The sequence below is a fragment of the Haliotis rufescens genome, unplaced genomic scaffold, assembly GCF_023055435.1.
Source record: "Haliotis rufescens isolate VD_foot unplaced genomic scaffold, xgHalRufe1.0.p SCAF_14, whole genome shotgun sequence".
Classification (NCBI taxonomy): Eukaryota; Metazoa; Mollusca; class Gastropoda; order Lepetellida; family Haliotidae; genus Haliotis; species Haliotis rufescens.
Window position 1 is genome coordinate 32,514,773 of NW_025963824.1, and position 20,145 is coordinate 32,534,917.

The 20,145-nt window shown below is 40.4% G+C and overlaps 1 protein-coding gene across 1 annotated transcript in view; it reads left to right on the forward strand.

Moving 5' to 3' along the window:
- Positions 1–3,362: 3,362 nt before the first annotated feature.
- The window catches only part of LOC124117150 (disintegrin and metalloproteinase domain-containing protein 10-like), a 67,092-nt gene continuing 50,309 nt past the window's right edge, over positions 3,363–20,145 (forward strand). Inside the window, exon 1 of the mRNA XM_048395300.1 lies at positions 3,363–3,612. Within this exon, the coding sequence (XP_048251257.1) occupies positions 3,555–3,612 (58 nt within the window). The 5' untranslated portion in view covers positions 3,363–3,554. The remainder of the gene's footprint in view (positions 3,613–20,145) is intronic.

Consider the following 20,145-nt stretch of genomic DNA (forward strand, 5'->3'; position numbering starts at 1 on the left):
TCAATCTTTCAACTTTTTCAGTTTGTAAACTGTAAAACGTATAGCTACCCAGTTTCAGTGGCAGAAATATATGTGATGTCATACGATTGTGACGTCCTGGCAACCGATGAAGTCACACGGGCCTTCAAAATGGGATGATGGGGAAGATGTGCGGCCGCGTAGGATGCATGCATGGGTCATAAATAGAGAATACTATACTCAGATACCATTTTTATGAAACGAGTGGATTGAGTTTCTATACTATCTGGCCTAGCGAGTGAGTGAGTGAGTTGGGTTTAACGCCGCTTTTAACATTATTCCAGTTATATCACGACGTGACAGCTTAATGTGGGAGGAAAACCCGAAGTGATGCAGGTCTAAGAAGTTTACCACTTGTGTGAAACCCACAAGCACGGGTATGGAGCTGACAAACCTAGAAACATAATCGGGGCGAACCGGGATTCGAACCCTCAATCAAAGGTTTCTGGCGTGCCAAGGGACGCAACACTGCACAGCGAATCGCGGCGACTTAGACGACTGGGCCACCCGTGCCCCTGCACCGAGCGAAAGCGAGGTCAGATACCATAGAACGATTACGGGTTTCGTAAAAATGGTATCTAACGAGAAATGAGTGTGGTAAAATATGTCTACGAAACTCGTGTAAAATTTCATGTATATCAATTCTGAAACTCGTTTCGTAAAACCAGTAAGACACACATGCTCGTATGATAATCTATATATCTTTAATTGTGAGGAATTTATCAATTTTTAAAATGAATATAAAATATTTGGAAGCTCACAAGTTATGACGAAAACCGAATATAAATTCAACAAACGAAAAATCGCAATCTTTATTTTATTTCCTCTGTCGATGTGTATACGAAGCGGACGTAAAATATTCACATTATGTCCGCACAACAGATACGACTGACAGACGCACAGAAAACCAGGTGGGTCAGAACAAATTTATTGAATCCGTGGTCTAGATAAATACGATATACATGTATGGTTCTCATGAAGGTGTGTTGGGTAGGATGAATTCAATACACCAATGAAAGAAACGCTGTTTGACGAGATTTATGTCGTCATTACCAAGAGTTATGTCCCTTCCTACATGTGTCGCATGTCGTTGCACTCGTAATGGAAATTGCTACCAGTCAAATCAGGAAGAAATACAGACCGTTCTTAAAATTAAATTAATTAACAAAATAAAATAATGCAAAAACAGAACCTAGCCTAGAATGCGTCACCAAATTAATCTGTAGACTTCTCCCTCTTGACATGTGTGACAGTCGTCCCTTAATTTCACAAATGAAGAATAAAATAAAACTTGTGGAAAAGAGTATTTTCTTACATTTTCTTTGCTAATTCTCAAAAATGACAATGACTTAATCTATAGCCTACTTTCCGTTAATTTTAGTTTTATTATGTCCAATCTAACCCACATATATTTGTACGGAAGCCTTTTGGGGACATTATTTTTCTCTCTCTTTTTCTTTAAATTTCAAGATGTTATGTTGAAATTTGACGTTATGTTGTAAGCATCTTGAAATTTCAAGAAAGAACAACAAAAAAAAAACGGCACTAAAAGGCTTCCGTACATTTGGATGAGATCACTTGTATGGATCATGTGTTCTTTTTCAATTCATTTTTTATCGACCAATAAGCTTTTTGAATAACAAAGTTTCTGCAAATTCATTTGAAAACAAAGGTCTTGAAAAATATTGTATTCGTAGAGATTTTGAAAGATGAATAATCCCAATTTGCCTTTTACATTACGTAATTTACATTAAGGGCAGTACTTAAAGCACGGATATAGGTTTTCGGAAAGTGGGGGAAGGGTGATTTTGCTCTCCACAGCAATTTGAATTTGATCTTTTGATATTCGGGTTAATTTGTTGCAACCAGCACCAAGTGGGTCAGATACAAAGTTGTATTTTGTTAACAATTAGTATACATTATCACCTGTGCAACTTCCAATACATGTTTAGGTTGCAAAAAAGCGTGTGTGTGTCGGATTTAAAGCCTGGGACACTGAGATACCATGCTGCAGTGTTTGATGAATTCTAGAACCCCGCTCAGATACTGTCTCCTAGACGACCCCACCTTGTTTTAATCTTCTTAATATTGAGCGGAAGGCAGGGTAACAACAAGTACCATCTTATGACGTATTTTTGTATGCCGCGGCTGGGGATCTCGCGCGCGCGCGTGCGTGCGTGCGCTTGTAAAAGTCCGCACCAATGCGGAAATGCGTTATATAGTGCTATCCCACTGAAATATGTCGCGTTTTAACATGGATACCCCAGTTTTCTGACTCCGACCCTCCTGAGGATCCGCGTGTGAAGGTGACACCCGTCGCACAATCCGTGTGTCACGTTTCGAGTATCGAATACAGTGTTTGGGGCGTGCTTACATAAAGTATTAGTTTACATTTCGTGATAAGTGTTTTGTTTACGTCAATGGCGGATCCAGGTCAGGGGATGTTCGACATCTCCCTCATTTGAAATTTTAAATAATGGACCCCAATGCCATGGACCCCAAAGTAATGCCTTCAGAATATTTGAACACGTGTCGTGGAATCGAAATCAACACCCGCTTTCATTCGGTTAGAGTCCTCCAGTTGATTAGGTACGAACGGGTGGGTACGAGTTCTGCAACATTTGGGTACGAGTCCGTCAAAAATAAAAAAGTTTGGGTACGGATCACTGTATGTACATATTGTCCAGTTCCCTTGATAATAAGTGTGACTGTAAATTATAATACTTGTCGAATACTTCCAAAAACACCTGAATTATTTTCCCCCAAGTGCTATTTTTAATCATTTTAAGGACATGCCTATTCATTACAACTGATCAATTGTCTACACAGATATGCATATTTTATCCGAAAATATTCAGTCGTGCGTTAATCACTAGATTTTTAACATGGTGTTTTAATAAGAAAACTGGTTTGTTTTTATCTAAACAACTTTTAATATGTTTTTTAGAGATATACATATACTTAAACAAACAGGATAGACTCATCTATACAAAGCTGATAATTGATGTAAAATTATGCTTATTTTAATATTATATTAACAGGGATCCTATATATACATATATGCCACCCCCTACAGCCATATATATATATATATATTGTTGGTGATTGAAGAACCATTTAACTTGTTTGTGCCCCTAAATTGCACTAATTTCTAACCATTGAAACCAGTTTCCCTTTGTAATAACCATCTGCCGGGTTGTCAACAAACGCCGATACGAACCTTTTAACTTTAGGACTATTGCTCTCAAAGTTAAGGTGTGTCGACTTGATATAGCAGTTTATCACGGGCGATGTTTATGAACTATATTTAACCCGGAAGATCACGTACGTGACGTCATCATCGAAAGTAGTGCGCATGCGTGCTCAATGGTTGAAGGCTATCGGATCGTTCTTGATTGTAGATAGACCCTTGAAAAATCGTCTCACTGATGTGGATATTTAACTAAACCAGCGAGGAATTTACCAAGGGGTTCCTAAGGAACTTGTCTATCACCTTGTCTTTCAAACCAAGTCCCTAGCAGCTAGAGGCCGCTACAATGAGGAGTTTTCTCGTCGTGTTTATATGCAGTACCGTCCAGTTGTTTGGACCTTCAGGTAAGTGACTTCACTGAGGAGAGATTCAAAGGTGGCGACAAAATTAAGGATGGAAGTGGGATTATATTTGGGACAGAATACTATATCTACCTAGCGACGTACGTAATTGATTTGAAAGGATCACTGTTTTAAATTGATGTGGTTGTTTGTTCGCAGTCTTAATCATCATGTTTACATGTTTTGAGGTTTTCGATGATGAAGTTACGACATGTTGACACTAACGTCAGTGTTGTGATGTGCAGGGACTAGAGCTGGGACGAGTCTAAATCTACTACCCGTGTACCCACACCCCCTATTACCCGACCCTACCCGGATGCCCGCTGTAGGTCGCAAGAGATAGGTACAAAATGTCCGTTTGGGAATAGTTTGTCCGTACTCCTGTCAAAATGTATTTAGATACATTATAAACCGATCTGGTCATGCATACACTGAAGTTTTATCTTTATGCAAACATATAAAAGTCAGAAGGAATGGGTGCATCGTCAGAAAGGAATGCGAACATTAGTGATTTAGTGTGTAACCATATAGTTTTGTCATTATACATTATATATCACGTGACGACCCACGAGTCAGGTAGTCCTGCGTCTACCCAGGTCTTCTCAGTACCCATTCGACCCAGTTACCCGTCTCAGTCCTAGCACTAACATAAACAAGATACGTCACAATTAGCAACATGAAGATGACATTTTGTCCTATGAAAGTCATCTGGATCAACGAAGTACAGGTTATTAGTAATACGTGTATTTATACTCCACTTTTAAAAACTGTATGCATGGTATGTATACAAAGAACCGAAATAGACAGATATATAAATATACAAACAAAGCTATTGCAATTTGATTATAGTAGTAATAAGTATTTTCTGAAAGTATGTTCCTGAAAGTGTCCAGGGAAGTAGAGAGTCTCAGAGAGTGGCAAATTGTTCCACAGAACCTCATCTCCATACAGTGAACTTTGACCCATATACACACTCAAACAGGTGTCTGTGTGGGGCGGTCGGGTAGCCTAGTGGTTAAAGCGTTTGCTTGTCATGCCAAAGACCCAGGTTCGATTCCCGACATGGGTACATTGTGTGAAGCTCATTTCTGGTGTCCCCCGCCGTGATATTGCTGGAATATTGCTAAAAGCGGCGTAAAACCAAACTCACTTACTACTAAAACATAGCAGGTGATTAGTCTACTCATTTTGTTGAAGTCTGTAAAAATACCATGGCCTTGTATCCCGCACAGACTGTTTCAGATGTCAACCATACACAAAACACAGCTTTCTTTATTCATTATTTAATGCTTATTCGGTGTAGGAACATGATGAATGACATCAGATTAGATCCTTGTAATAATCCAGATGTTAAAAGTTTAAAATTTGGAGGGCCACTAGATTCAAACGGTGTAGCAGCAAACCTCATAAACCCAAGAACCCGCCTTAATTTTTTAAAAATCATCGTAACCATGGTAACTCAGGGTTATTACACTCAAATATAGAGAACAGATGCAAAAAATAATATATCCTACGTCCGTTTGGGACGAACAATTATATTCATTGTACCTACAGCGCATCAAGAGCAGTTATGGGTGTCTGTTATTTCATCCATCAATCATGACCACTGTCCACATGATCATTGATTCATCCCAGGCATTAAAGTAATTATTAAAACATATAGCACACTACACCATTTCATTACTTTACAGGACCCTCATATTGTCTGCAAGGACTCTTAAAATTAATTATTGCGTTCCCCCGGACCCCATTTTGTAAATCAAGGTAAAACACTGGTAACTGATATAACATTCTGTTTTTGACCAGTGCACAAAAATAAGCATGAATGGCAGATGTTATATTGTCACAAGCTCAAGTTTTTGAGAGCTTGTGGGCCTCTACCACATCTAACGATGTAATTTACCATGATTACTGTGGTCTAATGGTCTGGTATCAGTTAACTGCGTTCTCTGTTTCTCACCTTGCTGTCACACTTGAATAATCACAGGTGGATTTGTCACCTTTCCAGTCCAAAAATAGTGAAATGTGATGCTTCACTAGTCACTAAGACAGTTGGGGGTCGGTGTGACCCAATTGCTCTATATCCAGCCACAGGTGTTCAGAAAGAGACTTGCATAATGAAATCTATGACTATCCCCTAACTATGAAATTCTGCTGTACCTTGGGCTTTGCCATACAACTCCAAATAAGAATTTGACAAAATGAGCTGACTGATAATTGATAATGTCATGTAATATTTCAGACAAAAATATTGCAAGGATTTTGTGAGAGAGATTTTGTGAATGGTATTGGGATATTGTCTTGATTTTATCAAGTTTTGATAGGACACTCTACTATATTACCCGAATACAGTATTCGATGTAATAATTTGAAAGATAAATTTTGTGGTTTATAGTGACAGCCTGAAATGTTTATGTACAACAGATATATTTTTCCAGAATTTAATTGGCCATAATTAAGGGTGCATTTAACACACGAGTGTGTATTATACGCAAATAAATAAGTCTTGTGTACATTGATCAATCGGAAGGGGTGGTAATTGGGATCGTTCACTAACCAATGTATCAGCAAATATCGCTGTGGGCGCTTATTAGAGCGGACCACTTTTACCATTAGCAGTGTAAGTAATGAAGCATAGAAGCGAAAGGGTCATTGTCATGGGGTGGTCGGGTAGCCTTATGGTTAAAGCGTTCGCTCGTCACACCGAAGACCCGGGTACAATGTGTGAAGCCCATTTCTGGTGTCCTCCGCCGTGATATTGCTGGCATATCTTTAAAAGCGGCGTAAAGCCATACTCACTCATTGTTATGGCCATGGCACTTGTCACACAAGATAAAACATATACCACACATTATACACTGTGGCATATACATCACACATTATACAACATGGCATGCATCACACAATATACAACATGGCATATATCAAACAATATACAACATGGCATACATCACACAATATACAACATGGCATACATCACACAATATACAACATGGCATACATCACACAATATACAACATGGCATATATCAAACAATATACAACATGGCATATATCAAACAATATACAACAAGGCATATATCAAACAATATACAACATGGCATACATCACACAATATACAACATGGCATACGTCACACAATATACAACATGGCATACATCACACAATATACAACATGGCATACATCACACAATATACAACATGGCATATATCAAACAATTTACAACATGGTATACATCACACAATATACAACATAGCATTTATCAGACAATATACAACATGGTATACATCACACAATATACAACATGGCATACATCACACAATATACAACATGGCATACATCACACAATATACAACATGGCATATATCAAACAATTTACAACATGGTATACATCACACAATATACAACATAGCATTTATCAGACAATATACAACATGGTATACATCACACAATATACAACATGGTATACATCACACAATATACAACATAGCATTTATCAGACAATATACAACATGGTATACATCACACAATATACAACATGGCATACATCACACAATATACAACATAGCATTTATCAGACAATATACAACATGGTATACATCACACAATATACAACATGGCATACATCACACAATATACAACATGGTATACATCACACAATATACAACATGGTATACATCACACAATATACAACATGGTATACATCACACAATATACAACATGGCATTTATCAGACAATATACAACATGGCATACATCACACAATATACAACATGGCATACATCAGACAATATACAACATGGCATACATCACACAATATACAACATGGCATTTATCAGACAATATACAACATGGTATACATCACACAATATACAACATGGCATACATCACACAATATACAACATGGCATACATCAGACAATATACAACATGGCATACATCACACAATATACAACATGGCATACATCACACAATATACAACATGGCATACATCACACAATATACAACATAGCAAATATCAGACAATATACAACATGGTATACATCACACAATATACAACATAGCATATATCAGACAATATACAACATGGCATACATCACACAATATACAACATGGCATACATCACACAATATACAACATGGCATACATCACACAATATACAACATGGCATACATCAGACAATATACAACATGGTATACATCACACAATATACAACATGGTATACATCACACAATATACAACATGGCATACATCACACAATATACAACATGGCATACATCACACAATATACAACATGGCATACATCACACAATATACAACATGGCATACATCAGACAATATACAACATGGCATACATCACACAATATACAACATGGCATGCATCACACAATATACAACATGGCATACATCACACAATATACAACATGGTATACATCACACAATATACAACATGGCATACATCACACAATATACAACATGGCATACAACCCACACAATATACAACATGGCATACACAACACAGCATATACCACACATTTTACAACATGGCATATACTTTACAATATACATGGCATATACCACACATTATACAACATGGCATATACCACACAATATACAACATGGCATACAACCCACACTTTACAACATGGCATACACAACACAGCATATACAACACAGCATACAACACAGCATATACCACAAATTATACAACATGGCATATACCACACATTATACAACACAGCATATATCACACATTATACAACATGGCATATACCACACATTATACAACAGCCAGAATGATGACTTGTTCCTACTCATGACCAATTGTGATATGGTGGCGTTGGGTGCATGGACTGTATCCTAAATTGATATTAATGAACATACAGTGTGTCCAACAACACAAGCTACAGGTAATCAGAGTGGCAACGTTCTGCATGTCATGGACTAGGACATGGTGACTCACGGTTCGCACCTCACCTAGGGATTGTGTTATCAGCACAGTGAACCACTCACCTCACGATCTGATAATATGCAGATTTGGCCAGGGACTAATTTTAGTATTCATGAAATGTCTACCTGCTCAATTAACTCTTTCTTAAACGCCCGAATAAGTTTACATAAGGGCTTCGCAATGTTTCTGTTACCGTGTTCGATGTAATAAGCGCCCCTGCTCCAATAAGCGCCCACGGCGATATTTGCTTATATTTTGGCTGGTGAACAATCCCAATTGGCAACCCTTCCGATTGATCAATGTACACAAGACTTTTTTATTTGTGTAGAATACAAACTCGTGTGTTATATGCACCCTTAATTACGGGCAATTAAATTCTGGAAATACTGTATAATACGCACAGACTTTTCTTTTGTATCATTTCAGGCTGTCAGCATAAACCACAAAATTTACGATCTTTCAACTCTGTTTTTTTTGCCAAATTATATTCTAATAAGAGCCCCCTATTTCTAATTTTAAGAGCGCTGGGGGCGCATATTACAACAAATACGGTAATAAGTATGACCATAAGCTGACATTGTCATGATTATGCAACTGTTTTTCCTAATATATCGTGGGGGCACTGGTGGCCGCGATTCGCTGTGCAGAGTTGCGTCCATTGGGCACGCCAGAAACCTATGATTGTGGGTTCGAATCCCGATTCGCCCCAATTATGTTTCTAGGTTTGTCAGCACCATACCCCTGCTCGTGGGTTTCACCGAAGTTGTTAACGTCTTAGACCTGCATCACTTCGGGCTTTCCTCCCACATTAAGCTGACACGCCGTGATATAACTGGAATACTGTTAAAAGCGGCGTTAAACCCAACTAACTCACCCACTCACTCCTAATATATCGTGGGTAATAATTATTTGCAAATACTTGTCAGTTGGCATTAAGGGTGTGCGGTATTACAACGTTTTTTCATGGTGCAAATCTTCAGTAATACATATTGCGATATGTTATTAAATCTAGCACTATATTGGGGCAAATATTAATAAGTATATTTATGTGTTCCTTTTCGATATGGAGATGGAAAATAGTATCTTTCTGATACAACTTGCCTCTGATGATCTTTTCATCAATTAGCGTGTACACATCGCGACTATCAATCTCCTCACTGAGACGGCCCGTTCGCAGAGCTCTCTATAACGAAAGTATAACGTAGATGTCTCGTGCTGGAGCCTGATGGTCTCTGACATTAATACAGGGTATAACTCTGATCAACCCCTGAAAATGTAAATACGTATCACAATGTTGGTTAAAGTATGACAATATATTGCATCCAGGTCAATACACAGCCCTACTTGGCATGCGAATTCATGTGGAGAGTTTTAGTTCTTAGACCAACATCAATGTTCAAAGATTGATTGTTTTGCTGTATCATTGTATGTGTTAAAGTGCGTTCATTGGTGGCAGTGCTTATTGAATTGTTTGTAAAATCGTCTTTGAAATTTGTATAAGGTGTGTACTGACACATACACATGTCGACTCTACCAGCGTATGACACAATGACCTGGTGGCTGTACAGAATCTACAAGGATATCGGCATGTAACAGAGGTCACAGAGGTTATCACCAGTTCAGGGTTTAAATGTTATAGAAACAATAATATTCAACCTGGTGGATATGATTCCATGGTAGGGTACTGAGGGTGGGTGTTATAAAGGTGAGGTGTTGAGGGTGGGTGTTATGAAGCTGGGGTATTGAGGGTGGGTGTTATGAAGTTGGGGTATAGAGGGTGGGTGTTATAAAGGTGGGGTATAGAGGGTGGGTGTTATGAAGTTGGGGTATAGAGGGTGGGTGTTATAAAAGTGGGGTATAGAGGGTGGGTGTTATGAAGTTGGGGTATAGAGGGATGGTGTTATAAAGGTGGGGTATAGAGGGTGGGTGTTATGAAGTTGGGGTATAGAGGGTGGGTGTTATAAAAGTGGGGTATAGAGGGTGGGTGTTATGAAGCTGGGGTATTGAGGGTGGGTGTTATGAAGCTGGGGTATTGAAGGTGGGTGTTATAAAGTTGGGTTATTGAGGGTGGGTGTTATGAAGCTGGGGTATTGAGGGTGGGTGTTATAAAGATGGGGTATTGAGGATGGGTGTTATAAAAGTAGGGTATTGAGGGTGGGTGTTATAAAGGTGGGGTATAGAGGGTGGGGGTTATAAAGTTGGGTTATTGAGGGTGGGTGTTTTGTAGGTGGGGTGTTGAGGCTGGGTGTTATAAAGATGGGGTATTGAGGATGGGTGTTTTAAAAGTGGGGTATTGAGGGTGGGTGTTATAAAGGTGGGGTATTGCTGGGTGTTATAAAGATGGGGTATTGAGGTGGACAAGGACAGAATGACAAGGTGGGGTGTTGAGGGTGGACATGACAGGCAGGATGACAAGTGCCCAGTAGTCAGGGACAAGTCAGGTGGGGTCTGAGTGTAGACCGTTTTAGCGCTGATGTTCAGTTAATAACAGCTCATGCTGTGACGTCCATGCTGTGACGTCCATGTTGACTGAGGTCCGTATGTGGGTGATGGTTGCACCTTGTAATGTGTAGCTACCGACTTCCGCCACTTCCCTACATCGCAGGAACAGCCTGACCTCTTGTCAGGCTCAAGTGGGTGCTGCGAGGTGCTATTTATTAACAAAAGTGGACCATAGTCTGGTGTTTCCCTGCATGCTGTCACAGCCTGGTAGACTGCCGGTAAATCGTACAATACCCCTGGAAGAATGTACTTGGTGGTGGGGCTTGTACTTGGTGGTGGGGCTTGTACTTGGTGGTGGGGCTTGTACTTGGTGTTGGGGCTTGTACTTGGAGGTAGGGCTTGTACTTGGTGGTGGGGCTTGTACTTGGAGGTGGGGCTTGTACTTGGAGGTAGGGCTTGTACTTGTACTTGGGGGTAGGGCTTGTACTTGGAGGTAGGGCTTGTACTTGTACTTGGAGGTAGGGCTTGTACTTGGTGATAGGGCTTGTACTTGTACTTGGGGGTGGGGCTTGTACTTGGAGGTAGGGCTTGTACTTGTACTTGGGGATGGGGCTTGTACTTGGGGGTAGGGCTTGTACTTGGGGGTAGGGCTTGTACTTGGGGGTAGGGCTTGTACTTGGAGGTAGGGGGTGTACTTGGTGGTGGGGCTTGTACTTGGTGGTGGGGCTTGTACTTGGGGGTAGGGCTTGTACTTGGGGGTAGGGCTTGTACTTGGAGGTAGGGGGTGTACTTGGTGGTGGGGCTTGTACTTGGTGGTGGGGCTTGTACTTGGAGGTAGGGCTTGTACTTGGAGGTAGGGCTTGTACTTGTACTTGGGGGTAGGGCTTGTACTTGGAGGTAGGGCTTGTACTTGTACTTGGAGGTAGGGCTTGTACTTGTACTTGGAGGTAGGGCTTGTACTTGGTGATAGGGCTTGTACTTGTACTTGGGGGTGGGGCTTGTACTTGGAGGTAGGGCTTGTACTTGTACTTGGGGATGGGGCTTGTACTTGGGGGTAGGGCTTGTACTTGGGGGTAGGGCTTGTACTTGGGGGTAGGGCTTGTACTTGGAGGTAGGGGGTGTACTTGGTGGTGGGGCTTGTACTTGGAGGTGGGGGTGTATGTGATTGGGGGTAGGGGGTGTACTTGGAGATGGGGCTTGTACTTGGTGGTGGGGCTTGTACTTGGAGGTGGGGGTGTATGTGATTGGGTGTAGGGGGTGTACTAGGTGGTGGGGCTTGTACTTGGGTGTATGGCGTGTAATTGGGGTTGGGCTTGTACTTGGGTGTATGGCGTGTTGTTGGGGTGGGGCTTGTACTTGGTGGTGGGGTGTACATCTATCTCAGTGGTTTTGTGGGGAGGGGGGAGGGGGGATGCAGATGCATCCCAGTAGCCTTGTTTGAGAGTTCTATATCATAACCTAATTTGAAAAATATCTTTAGGGCATTTTAATGACAATCAGTCGATGTCCAAGAAAATTAACAAATGGAAACCCTTGGCTGGAGTTTACTCCTGAGGGGGTGGAGCATGTACCCCTGGGGGTGGGAGACATTTGTTACTCCAATACACCTGCACAGATTCTAAAGAACGAGATACTAGTGTCAGAGTATCTCTCTTTAACATAATATTCCTTTATACAATTGTTTGAATGTACTGAACCATACTCTCTGAAACATTAGCCAGAATTCCTGACATTGTTTTGAGAGTCATTGGCCTGTGACCAATTCATCAAGGCCTCTTCACAGGCTGTGCAGCCCCTGCCTGGGAGGCTTGTGAAACAATGTGAGGATGCATAGCCACAAGGTGTAGATCATGTGATGTGCTGATACAGCTCCTGATACAGCTCCTGAAACAGCTCCTGATACAGCTCCTGATACAGTTCCTGAAACAGATGGAGCCTGTTGCTCTGCTTTGATCAGAACTGGTGTTGTAGCCAGACTTAACAGCGGTAGAAACTAACAGTTTCAGTCCACTAGTCCTTATAACATGTATAATGATAGCATATAGCAAAACCTTTAAAAATGTCAAAATTCTACTAGTCTTTAGGATACCTTTACTATTGGGCAGTTTGGCAAGGACTATAGGACTAGTGCCAATTTCTAACCCTGCAGCCTAGTGGTTAAAGCGTTTGCTTGTCACGCGTCACGCTGAAGACACTGATGTTCTCCCCCTCCCCCTGGATATTTTTTAACAGCAGTTTAATCATTCACTACTGTTGATAATTACCCTATAACATATACACATAACAGTAGTTTATCACTTGGTTTAGCTTGTGATTTACAGATTCTGAGGAGTTTGGGTGATAAATACAATGCTTAATTTGTATCGTTTGTTTGTTTGTTTGTTTGTTTGTTGTTTAATGGACCTGGGTTCAATTCCCGACATAGGTAGAATGGGTGAAGCCCATTTCTGGTGTCGCCTGCCGTGATATTGCTGGAATATTGCTAAAAGCGGCGTAAAATCATATCTTAATCTCAACTAAGATCTTACTCGTTTCGAATGTTTCAGCCAGTGGTGTCTTTTGCAAATGGGGCGGTAGGATAGCCCAGTAGTTAAAACGTTTGCTTGTCACGCCGAAGACCCGGGTTCGATTCCCGACATGGGTACAATGTGTGAAGCCAATTTCTGGTGTCCCCTGCCGTGATATTGCTGGAATATTGCAAAAAGTTGCTTAAAACCTAATCACTCACTCACTCACTATATTGCAAATGTTTAGTTAATCTTCTTGCTGCATAGCCGTCATAGAGGCTATGTGGTTAAAGCCTGTCTCTTTGAAGAGCTGTGAAAGAACGTCCTCTCTTCAGTAAACATATGTCCAGGTTTGTTATAAGCAATTATACAACTACATTCACACAGACAGTTCCCTTGACTAGCTTGACTACCTCTGTCATGATGTGGTGATAAATGATAGCTAGTAAGCATGGTAAGGGCCAGATTTAGTACTAGTCAGCCCTGATCCTGTTTAACAGTTACTCTGCTACTAGTACTGATGTGTATAAAGCGTGCTATTCTTTGTAGGTCTGTCACGATATCTGTCGATATCTGTCTCAGAGCAGGGATTTATGCTGCGGCAATGCAAATATTTGCTTTGTACAACACTGAATACGTGCTTATCTACCAGCAGCGTGGTGTATAATGGGCATGGCGAATATGTCCTGAATCACATGTCAGGGGTTTGCCTCATATTTACCAGTCCTGGGGACATTTAAATGGGGGTTGTCGGGCGATAGATAGAGCAACAGCTTGTCATGTACATTACAGTATAGTATACACTGTAGGTGTAATGCCTTGTGCTTGTTGTAGAAAGGCTATCATTGTTTCAACTGTAACTTCGAGACTGAGTTCGGAAAGTCTTAATCAGTGTGACATACAGAGCTCCAGATAAGCTTTTGGTGTTGTGGCAGGGTTAGAAACTAACAGTTTTTGTCCACTAGTCCTTATAATGATAACATATAGCAAAACCCTTAAAATGGGCCAATTTCTACTCGTCCTTAGGATACCTTTACTATTGGGCAGTTTGGTAAGGACTACAGGACTAGTGCCAATTTCTAACGCTGTGTGGGTATTTTACCCATGCATTTTAAAATCATTGGGTATCGGTAATTCTATCTTGGTATTCAAATTTCTGTTACCCACTAGTTTTTACACATGTGGGTACATGTATTTAAGTTAAATGTTTAAAAACACTATTCATCTAGTCCCTGCAAACTGGTGTCATCTGGGTTCGAGAGCTTTATAGGACTCAAGAATACCACGATACTTCCACAAGAAAGTGTGATGGCAAATGATCATGATGTAAGTGTCATCGTGGAGTTATCAAGGTTGACAGAATGCCGTTTATAATTGCAAAATAAGTTACTGATTTGCTAAACGAATACGCAGGGTTACTTCACAATATTTTGATTATACACACAAATTTTTGTTTTTGTAGCGTATCTGTAATGTTCGTTGCGTATTTGATACGCTTTGATTTTATTTTACTGCGTATTTCTGCATTTCTGATGCGTATTTCACGCAGATACGCAGCTTATCTGGAGCTCTGGACATACACTTGTGAGACTAATAGCATGAACTTGGCTCTAAGCATCATTTTCTGGAGAATTTGGTGTCATGTGGACTATAATTAGCTGAGCTTACTAAACCCCTGTATTTGTTTGTTTGTATATTATTTAACGTCACACTCAGCAATATTCCAGCTATATGACTGCAGTCTGTAAATAATCAAGTCTAGACCAGACAATCCAGTGATTGACATCATGAGCATCGATCAACGCAATTGGGATCGATGACATGCATCAACCAAGTCAGTGAGTCTGATCACCCAATCCCATTAGTCGCCTCTTACGACAAGCATAGTCACCTTTTTTCAGCAAGCATGGGCTAAAGTGGTTACTGTAGTCTGTCATACAGACCCTGAAACAAATATATCCAATACAGCCCATGCAAGTCTTTAATGTTTGGCAAGTCTAGATTACTGCAGTCTGAAAAGAAAAGTCTCTAGGCTCCTTTTAATTATATTTTATAACTTATTTAACAACTGTTTTTTCGGTAAAATATGTTCATTGATTACAGAGACTAGGTGTTAGTCTATGGATGCTGTAGCATTGTACATTTCTTTTCAGAAAGGAAGTTTCGGATAAATCTAATCATGCTAATGATTCAGTTTATTACATTCAAACATTCCAAATTACGAGAAAATTACATGTAATATTAGTCATAAATCAATGATAACCAATGTTATGGCTTTATAGACCTGAGTTGTATTTCGCTGACAATAGGCCCAAGAGGCTTCAGTTCTTATTTTCACACTAGTACATTGAATGCAATGTTAATATTCGAAGTCTAAATTAAGAAATAAAGAATTTTGACAAAAATCCAAATTTTGAAAAAAACAACCTTTTTCACAGTTTGGCTGCCAAGAGCTCTAAGTTTGGAATCCGAGATAAATCCCTGCCTTTGAAATCTGAAGGGCATGAGAAGACACCGTGTGGGTCATGTGACCTGCTTTCTCCTATATTGACACCAACAGAGGATGTTTCAATGTGCCCGTCTCTAGACCTCACCTTGATGAGGGGCGGTCGGGTAGCCTAGTGGTTAAAGCGTTCACTCGTCACGCCGAAGACCCGGGTTCGATTCCCAACATGGGTACAATGTGTGAAGCCCATTTCTGGTGTCCCCCGCCGTGATGTTGCTGGAATATTGCTAAAAGCAGTGTAAATCCATACTCACTCACTCACTCACTCACCTTGATGATATACACAAGACCCGTGAAGGAGATAATATAAGTGGTAACACTAACAGCCTCTGGCTTGTAGTATAATACCTAACATGGGATGCATAAAACTGCATGTACCCAGAGTGATATTGCTACAACGAATATATCTTAACGACATATTTTCATGATATTGTAAAAGAATTATAAGAAATTCAAAATGGATAGAAACGCCTTTTCGATTGAACTGAGGTGAACTTGTGCTATGTCACATGACTGTCACTGACTTAGAAAAAGCATGTGGCGTTTTGTTTCAAAATGGGGTATAAGTGATTTATTTTCCCTCTCAGTAGTCAACGTGCAGCCTGTCTTTCTTCATGGCGGGGTATAAGGTATTAAGTCTCCTGTTGAGAATTTATTTCTCTCCAAGGCGGGATACACGACAATTCACATTTTATCAAGATCACGTGAACCAGTCAGATCTCATCATTTTGGCATGGAGGTATGATATTGCTTTGTATTCCACAGCACCGGCCAGGGATGTCATCTCTTGTGATTTAGTACAGATATATGCTACTGGCAGTCACCAGTCACTGGTAGTAACACCCTCCTTGAGGACTCAGTGCATGTCATACAAGGGCTTCAGAAAGAGAATTGGTTGTCCACAATGGTGGACTGCGTATTGTGATTGAGCTGTGACCTCGTGAGACCAAGGACCAGAAAACAAACGGGATCATTGATCAAATTACCGTTGTTGGATCCTGAGATTTTGACCTTGTGATGTTTCAAGCTGTGAATTAGGGGTGTATAGATTCCATCACATACTCTGTGCAGGGATATAAGAATGTTATCAATACCAGATGATACAAGTACGTATCAGCATGATAAGGGTGATAAGGTGTAAAATTGTATTTCAATATTTATCTCCAATCTAGTGAATATGTTATAGTGGGGTTTCTACTCTTCCCTTTCATGAAGTCACTTCATGTCTCAAGTGTGGAGTATCCCTGTATCGTATCGTTTATCCAAGCTACCTTGCTATCGAGATGTAGATCCTATCATTTTGAAATGCAGCCCTACTCCGAAGAGTGGATATCATGTGTTATATAGTTCAAGGCTTAATCCTGACTTGAGGTTTATGTAACTGGTGAGACTGATAGGTCATGTAGGAGGTCTTCAGCAACCTATGGGGGCGGTCGGGTAGCCTAGTGGTTAAAGCGTTCGCTCGTCACGCCGAAGATCCGGGTTCGATTCCCGACGTGGGTACAATGTGTGAAGCCCATTTCTGGTGTCCCTGCCATGATATTGCTGGAATATTGCTAAATGCGGCGTAAAACCATATTCACTCACTTCAGCAACCTATGCTTGTCGTAGGAGGCGGCTTAAGGGATCGGGTGGTCAGGCTTGTTGATTTGGTTGATGCATGTCATCGTATCCCAATTACGTGGATAAACAGGCATAAAATTCCTATATGTATGAAACAAAATTAGTCCTTTTCCAAAGCTATAATTATTAACGCTAAGCCTTATACAACAAAAATCAAAAATTGTGTCCTAGATATGTGATACGTGCTCAGTTGCATAATGCTTTTCATTGAGGAAACTGATTTTGTTTCTTCTGCAGGATGCTAATTGATTTGAATAAGGTCATGGAGTATATTTCCTCTTTTTCACACATCAAGGGAAGTGATAACTGCCTACATGGACTGTATGGGAGAGGGGGAGGTGCCCGGTTGATATCAGGCGATGTGCCCGGTTGATATCAGGCGATACAGGCCTATTTAACTCCAGCAAACACTTCCTGGCCAGAGATTTAGTGAATACGTTGACACAGGAGGGATAGAAACTAACTGTTTTAGTCCACTAGTCCTTATAATGATAGCATATAGCAAAACCCTTAAAAATGGCAAATTTCTACTAATCCTTATGATACCTTTACTATTTGGCAGTTTGGCAAGGACTATAGGACTAGTGCCAATTTCTAACGCTGCACAGGAGCTCTATCTCGGCTTTCATATGCTTGTGGTCTCATGACGCACCTGGTCGCGTTACATATGTCAGTGTGTTCAAGGTGTAGCTGAGAGGGTAATAATAGCTGTTATTCATCACTCTTACCGAGTCGATCTTCAAGTGTCATGTGATGAGGTTGGGATGAAGGGATTTGATTTGTTTGATGATTGACTCATGACTGACTCAATCCATTCTTTGCAGTGAGTGATTGTCAAGTGTCAGATGTTCATTTGACCTAAGGCTGTTTGCTGATGGTATCCTTGTGTTGAGGTTAGAGATGTAACATGTGCTGTCTTTTGTTTGATTTTGTGGGCAGGCTGTTTCTGAAATGGTTTCAGGGTTTCATCTGGACCTGCTCAGAGAGGCCTATATTCAGGTCCGCCTCCGTGGTCTAGTGGTAGAGCGTCTGCCCGGGGAGTGGAAGGTCCGGGGTTCGATCCCCGGCCGCATAATACCAAAAGACGTTAAAAGATGGTACTTGTTGTTACCCTGTCTGGCGCTCGGCATTAAGGGGCTAAAACAAGGACTGGTCCGCTCGGAGTCAGTATACTGTGTCTGAGTGGGGTATTCATGTTAAACTGCGGCATGGTATCTCCGTGTGCTAGCACTATAAATCGGCATCAGTCCGGACTAGTACAAGCAGCCACACACACACGTGCATGCACGTCGCTATATAAGTGCAATAATCTTGGACGCAACGTTAAACCCCATTTTACCTCACCTCACCTGAATTCAGTCCAAGAGTCTGCAGCTAATGTCAGTATTAATTCCGGAATTGGGTGCAGAAATTGCCAGTTTATGTTGATAAAGTTAGGCTGAAAAAAATAACAGTCTTGGTTCTCAGGCACTGCCCACATCATCATAAAGTTCATTGCTCATTTTGTTATTGTTTCCATTTTCAATTATTTTTTTTTGCATTGTGTTTAAGTATTAGGATTTTTATATTTTTTTGAAAATGGAAGTATAAACATGATAAACAAAACATGCAGCTGAGAACAGCGGAGAACCAAGACTATTATTTTCTTTAGCCTTATGAATGATATTATGGCTTTTGTTAAAGGGATAACAGGATTTCATAGATAACAGCATAATTATGACGAAAAGGCTTCAGTGTTAATGTCTACATTATTGCTTTGAACCTGGTGAACTAGATGTTAAAATACCAGTGTATTTAAGAAAATAAGGACTTAAAAACAAAATTGCAATTTTTAACAAAATAATGATCAATGATGATTGTTTCCCAATTTGCCTGCCAAGGTCACTTATTTGAAATCCAAGATTAATCCCTAGGTTTGTTAAGCTTCAGGGATCTTTTAACTTGTTTCAGTTTTGATCAAATTTCAGACCTTGATATAAACAGCCTGGACGTGATACCACTTATCAACTCACTGAGTACACTGAGCTTATGCTGAAAATCAGCCACTCGTAAATCGTGAACAAATTAAGCATAAACGTCAGTGGGTCCTCGAAATGTTGTAAGTAAAATATTTAGGGGCCTCTAGATCCAAATACCACAGAGGCAAACATGAATGACCTCCTTTTATTTTGAACACTGGCAAAGTTACATCTGGAACACTGGTAAAGTTACATCTGGAACACTGGCAAAGTTACATCTGGAACACTGGCAAAGTTACATCTGGAACACTGGCAAAGTTACATCTGGAACACTGGCAAAGTTACATCTGGAACACTGGCAAAGTTACATCTGGAACACTGGAACACTGAACACTGGCAAAGTTACATCTGGAACACTGGAACACTGGCAAAGTTACATCTGGAACACTGGCAAAGTTACATCTGGAACACTGGCAAAGTTACATCTGGAACACTGGCAAAGTTACATCTGGAACACTGGCAAAGTTACATCTGGAACACTGGCAAAGTTA